This window comes from Dipteris shenzhenensis, chromosome 3 (assembly GCF_047967505.1).
Source record: "Dipteris shenzhenensis isolate YYH24624 ecotype China chromosome 3, Dip_SZ_1.0, whole genome shotgun sequence".
In the NCBI taxonomy this organism is placed as follows: Eukaryota; Viridiplantae; Streptophyta; class Polypodiopsida; order Gleicheniales; family Dipteridaceae; genus Dipteris; species Dipteris shenzhenensis.
In genome coordinates this window covers 4,003,462-4,009,193 of record NC_141598.1, presented here as the reverse complement: position 1 = coordinate 4,009,193, position 5,732 = coordinate 4,003,462, and the positions used below count along the sequence as shown (strand labels likewise).

At 40.0% G+C, this 5,732-nt stretch overlaps 1 protein-coding gene across 3 annotated transcripts; it reads right to left on the bottom strand.

Moving 5' to 3' along the window:
- Positions 1-921: 921 nt before the first annotated feature.
- LOC147903247 (paired amphipathic helix protein Sin3-like 6) lies at positions 922-5,246 on the bottom strand. Of its 3 annotated transcripts, XR_015540808.1 has the most exons (13): positions 5,174-5,246; positions 4,933-4,988; positions 4,763-4,809; positions 4,504-4,623; positions 4,075-4,387; positions 3,783-3,897; positions 3,616-3,645; positions 3,149-3,459; positions 2,859-3,010; positions 2,379-2,491; positions 1,989-2,216; positions 1,452-1,720; positions 922-1,363 (listed from the first exon to the last, which is right to left on the bottom strand). XR_015540808.1 is itself a non-coding variant. In XM_087373012.1 (12 exons), exons 1-12 carry the CDS (start codon positions 5,214-5,216, stop codon positions 1,629-1,631), a joined length of 1,620 nt encoding a protein of 539 aa, XP_087229138.1. In that variant the 5' UTR covers positions 5,217-5,246; the 3' UTR covers positions 922-1,628. The 3 variants fall into 3 exon arrangements, 2 of the variants coding, with proteins under 2 accessions (XP_087229138.1, XP_087229139.1); XM_087373012.1 differs by having other exon boundaries at positions 922-1,720; XM_087373013.1 differs by having other exon boundaries at positions 922-1,720; positions 3,783-3,888.
- Between the last annotated feature and the right edge of the window lie 486 nt (positions 5,247-5,732).

Genomic DNA, 5,732 nt, shown 5'->3' with positions numbered 1-5,732 from the left:
AACACAACCTTGTCTACTAGAACCGAGAAAAGAAAAAAGGAAAAGGATCCGAGGACAAAGAGGAGAAAGAGAGGGGATGGAAAGGTGAGGGCAATGCACCAAGGGGCTTGGGGAAAATGGTCCTCAACGGACTTATATTAGTTATTTTATTTTGTTTTTAAACTGCTTGACCTGTTTGCAACTAGAGAATTGAATGGAGGCCTACTCACGTCAAAAAGGGGCGAGACGCCAACCAAGGGACTAAAGAAAAACTGGGCAAAGGGGGCAAGGCCCCTATCAATATTAAATCAATACCCACAACTTGGTGATTGTCATAAGACAACCCGATATCGGAAGAGTATATACCAAGGAACACAAATGTACATCCACCGACAAGAAAAATGAACACCTGGTTAATGTGTCAAGTCTACTACACCCCAACTACAAGGACATGATCTCATTCTCGAGTGATTAAACAAAGGAGACACCCCTTGCCAATGGGCTTTTGATTCTCAACATCTAGGCAGACATTGGTTTGTACTTTCCACAACGGAATCTTTAGCAACGATGTCCAACATGGAGACCAATGGTCACTTGATACTCAAAATTAATTCTTGTTAACTTTAATTTAATTTGCTTCATCTTTTTTCCCTCAATCTGGTTATATTACCCGAGTTTTATGTTGAAGCCTTAAATTCACTACCAATTGATACAGGCTTGTCTAATCTAACAAAACACTCTAAAAATCCACATCTCCAATTGGTTTTGGAAGATATCTAGACTACATGGTTAGTGACATGAAATACCTGCTTGCTTGTGCAATCATTATAATTAAAAAAAGAGGCATAAAGGACAATCTCCAAGCTTGCTTCTCTCTCAAGTTCTCTTACAAGTTTTCAATTACTTAAAGAGTGAACCGAAATATTTTCTCATCCCATACAATTAAGTGTGCCTTCTCATCCTTAAAACATAAAAAGCAAATTCTGGCAGAAGAAAGCTACCTTACTCTGACACAGCCAAATACACAAACTTGAGCCACAAAGCCTTGGGCCCTGATCTACATATGAAAAAACCTTACAATAGAGATTGCAATGCCCAACCCTAAATCACCAAGTGCAGTCTTTCACGGCAGAAAGCAACCTTTCCACAAGAAAGAGCACATGAACTTCTCTGTAAGAGAAAGTAACTGGCTCACTGAACATTTATTTGATGATTGCCATTCAATCGCTGGCTGTTTGCTACAAGGCATTGTTCTAAATTACTTCAATATCTTGGGGCTAGAGCAGCCCGCCAAAAATATCTAGGATTATTTGTTCTGATCTCTTCTGAATACAAGAACCCAGTATCATCAGCTCAGGAGCCATCCACATAGCAGCAGCAAACACTGTACAACACAGACCACCTTGGTTATAGGACTTCCTGCTTTTTCAACCAAAGACAGTACACCTGCCTGCTTAACACCTGGCCTTCACCTGGAGCTATGACAAGTCCAAATTCATCGAGCTTTCAGAATTTGTGCCTGGCTCATTTCCAACAAGTCCTTTCCAAGGCAATGATCGCTTTCTCCAGACAGATAAATGAGAGGGTGCAGCCTCTCCTAAAGCTACCATCAGCACAGAGCCGTCTCCTTTGTTTTGCAATTCCACTGGCTAATTAAAGATCTCCCTCCTCTTGCGAGCCAGGCTTCTCTTTTCCTGTTTCTGCTGTGTGACTAACATCTTCTTGGCCTTTGATTTGGCATCTGAATATTATAGCAAGAAAATTTAGTGTTCATTACAGAGAGGATTCAAAAATCCGTTGCAAATCTCGCTATGCGCTTCTGTTGTAGAATAAGCAACTAAAAACCATGCAAGAAACAGAAACCAAATGAAGGGTCCTCACTTACCAATTTCAAGAAACCCCGAGCAATTGTGTAAATTTTGTCTTAAAATCAATAGATTTCTCAAAACATTTGTCTTTGCAAACAAATAACCAGAAGAGAATACAAATATGTTCATTAAGTTAAGTACCATTCGTGTTGAGCACACTGTCATTGTTAAAAGATTTCTTGTAGTTGTCTGAATACATTTCTTTCCAGCAATTATCCAGGTGTTCCCGAGCAGTGAGCAGCTCATCTTGTCTCTGCTTAAGCCTGTCTAATATAACAGGCAAGGCTGTACTTGGATCTTTCTGAATCATATCTTTACTCGCTACCCCAAACTCACCATACAGGCGTTCACAGCAGCGCCAATCACTAGCTGTAGATGGAAGATAATTTTCAGGTAGTCAGCATTTATAGAATAGTAGCTACGTCCTTAACAAATGGATATGAGCTACCGAAACAAATGCACAATATCTATTACTCAACCCCTCCAAGAGCAAAAGCATTACCATGAAGGCCTAAACAAGAAAGGCCCCACCTGTTAAATGATCATCCAAGCAGATCTCTCCTTGAGATCCCAACCTGATTAACAGCTCCTCAATTCGTCTGATTGCTGCTCTGATGCACTCCAAAAGAACATCTAGTTCACACCTGTGCAAAACTATGAGCAATGTTAGCATTCTCTGTCTCATCCATATCGTACAAATTCAGCCTAGTTACAAGAGAACAAGCAAGATCTTGAAATTGTTGCATCCCTCTCCTTAAAGACTGCAAACTGTAAACTTATCTATTGCTTATTTGTAATTCTATGTTCCTATTCTGCCATGCTTCTAGAGCAAAAATACGAGGAAATTGTTGTTTCCTCTGACAGAACATACAAATTTCTCCTTAAAACACTAAGATTGTAAATTTATATAGCACTTATTTTCTATTCCATATTCTTGTAAATCCATCATGTTTCTAAGGCACAACTAAAAGGCTTGGTGAACAAAAAGAAAGAGAACAAGTAGAAAGATACCTCTCATCTTCACACTGCTGCAACTTCTCTTCATATGGATTCCTCTCTGTGTGCTTTAAGCAGCAGCTTTGATTACCAGATGGAACGCAGACCCAATGATCATTGAGTACCTCAGCTCTCAATGGATGCAGTTGGCTGGAGGTTCTCATGTACTGAAGACATAATATATACATATGTATATATATATATATATATATATATATATATATATATATAAAGACAATCGACTTTCAACATACAAAATAATCAGATGTAGAAATATTTGCAACAGAACTAATGCAAGTCAATACCTTCATTGGCAATAGGCGGTAGCTAGGTGTGCAGGTCACACTTCGGGACAGGTCAAGATCTGAAACAGACTTACACCAACTCTTCCCCCTGTTCTGTGATGGTAATGCAAGCACCATATTTCCATCTCTTCCTTTCCGCAACCTTCGTTGATAACATTGTGCCTGGGTATCACAAACCCTGTCCCTCATACAATCTTGGGATTTGTCTATTGATCCTGTGATGTCCCCGTCTCTTGCCTCGCTATTTCTGTCACCAACATTTACTTGAATCTTCTGTTGCCTGGTATGTGATCGACAACTTTCTTTATACTCTACAGCAGATTAAATACATTGAAAGTCAAAACCTACCTGCAATTCACAAAGGAACATGGAAAACAGGCGATTGACCATTTCTTCACTCGTACACGGTGCTGTCAAACTCTAAATCCAAAGTTAGAGTGGAATATGTTACAGTGATGAAACTTTACCTCCATTTGATAAGGTTGAATCCTGCATCTCTGAATTACAGGAAAATAAAGAAAATGTACAATCAGAACTCTCCACCAATAAAGAGGCCACCGCTGCAGTCATCCTCATGTACGTCTAGAAGATGCAAATTGGTTCTTATCTCCATAAATTACACAAAATTACTTACTTTTTGAAGATTTGTTCACTGCATCTGCTGCAGTCTCTAAAGAAATAGTTCCTGGCCCTTCTGTAGAAATCCCTTCTGAAGGTTGCCTACTATAAGATTTGTTTACCTGACAAGCCTTTTAGTTCAAGCATATTAGACACTCCTGTGCTTCCTAGCATGCTTTTTCTTCAAACTACAAACTCCCTTCTTTCGCTTGTTCTATAAAGTTTAATTTGTAAGGTTGAATATATTCTAGTCTTATTAAGGTATTGATAGCTTTCAATTGTACATAGCTTCTTTGTTGTTGAAATACCTGATTAAAATGATCTCCTCTCTCACCAACAGTGCCTAGTGTGCATCCAGATGTCTCCAGGTTCCTCTCTTTTGATACTTCAGATAAAGAGACAGCGACAACTTTCTGGGTGTCTTGGGTGCTTTGGGCCTCAACAAACTCCCTCGGTTTCTCCAATATCTGCCCAAGTTCCTCAACTGGACCACTATCGGCACGTTTCCTCTTTGCCTCTTCCACACAATCATTCGAGATAAATTGGTCAAATCTCACAACAAGATCATGATTGCCTTCAAACAATTCGTACGTTCTCCTCGCCAATTCAGCTGCATCAATACTAGAAAGTAGAGTCCAAAGATTAATATGCATGGGACTCCTCCATGACTAGGCAAATTATATTTATGTTGCTGCTCTTTGCAAAGACTTTATGGCGCTCTGTGCATGTGCCCAAACCTTTTAGCCTTGAAGGATGTCAACAGATGTAAGAATGCATCATAAATTCCTGGTTTGTTCGTGAACGTGCTTTGGACTTCTGAAAGAAAGTTACGACTAAACTGAAGTAAACTGAGGTCCCTGCATAGAATGAAGGATACATTATGTCAGCACATGTCAATAGAGTGATGCATGCATTTTTCTAGAACACCAGGCGTTGCAGCAGCAAGACACACGCTGACTTAAGTCAAAGAACAGAAGCAGCGGAAGGAGGGCGCACCACTTATCAAGCACAAGGATGGATCCTGCTCGATTCAACGTCGCATGCTGCCCCATCAAGAAAGAAGTGCAATAGTCAAGTTAGAAACTTATGGACATGATTTTCAATGTTCTAAGTCAACAACGCTCCCGATGGAGGGGAAATCCATCCCAAAAAGCGCAAGGGTCTACCTGAGGTTTCATTCTTTCGCCCTTTATTAGAACAACCACTCGTTGATTACGGAAACCTGAGAGACAAAAAGGAGTCAAAGAGGCTCATCACTCCATGCAAACGTGAGCATCTAGATGGAAGAGGTAAAGGTTAATTGCAAGTCAAAAGGAGCGTGATCAGTTGAGTAAACAAATTGGCAACAGGGGAGAATACGATGAAGCGAAGGCATAAACGAAGAGAAGAGGAGATCGAAGGAAGTACCTGGAGTGAGTGAAGGCAAGAGAGTCAGTCGCTGGTTGCACATACGTTAGAAGAGATTGGAGCGCACGAGGGATGAATTGCCTCACAATTCAAGCTGGATTTGCTATTCACAATTCAAGCTGGATTTGCTATTTTCTCGTATTTTTGGCTCATTCATTTGTTCTCAAATTTTTATTATTTATGCATACATAGCATCATTACATGGCTTCCATAGTCTTCATTTCTTCTTCCTCCTCGTCGTTACAGATTCAAGAGGATTCACAATGCACATGATAGACGTAATCAAGGCGCGTGCCTAGATTTATTGAGCAACAAAGTCTCATGATGGGTCTTGGGTGGTCTTATCATCACAGGCCCAGCTCAATGTTCTTGCTCGTGGATCAACCTAGAGCTCAATATGGCTACATGAGGGGATTTCAAGATATCTAAGGCTGGTCATAGTTTAATATGCAATAATGTTGGGCTTCCATAGAATCCGAAACTTGGTTGCACTTATTAAAGGTTTAAAGGCCTTATGAGATTGAGATGTTTACTTCATTAAAATAATTAAGACTTTGAA

Excerpts from the sequence above, each read along its gene's own strand:
- LOC147903247 (XM_087373012.1), bottom strand. The coding sequence starts at position 5,216 with ATGTGCAACCAGCGACTGACTCTCTTGCCTTCACTCACTCCAG. Across the intron at positions 4,810-4,932 it reads GCGAAAGAATGAAACCTCAG|CATGCGACGTTGAATCGAGC; the intron begins GTAGACCCTTGC and ends TTGATGGGGCAG. Across the intron at positions 2,492-2,858 it reads CAGCAGTGTGAAGATGAGAG|GTGTGAACTAGATGTTCTTT; the intron begins GTATCTTTCTAC and ends AGTTTTGCACAG.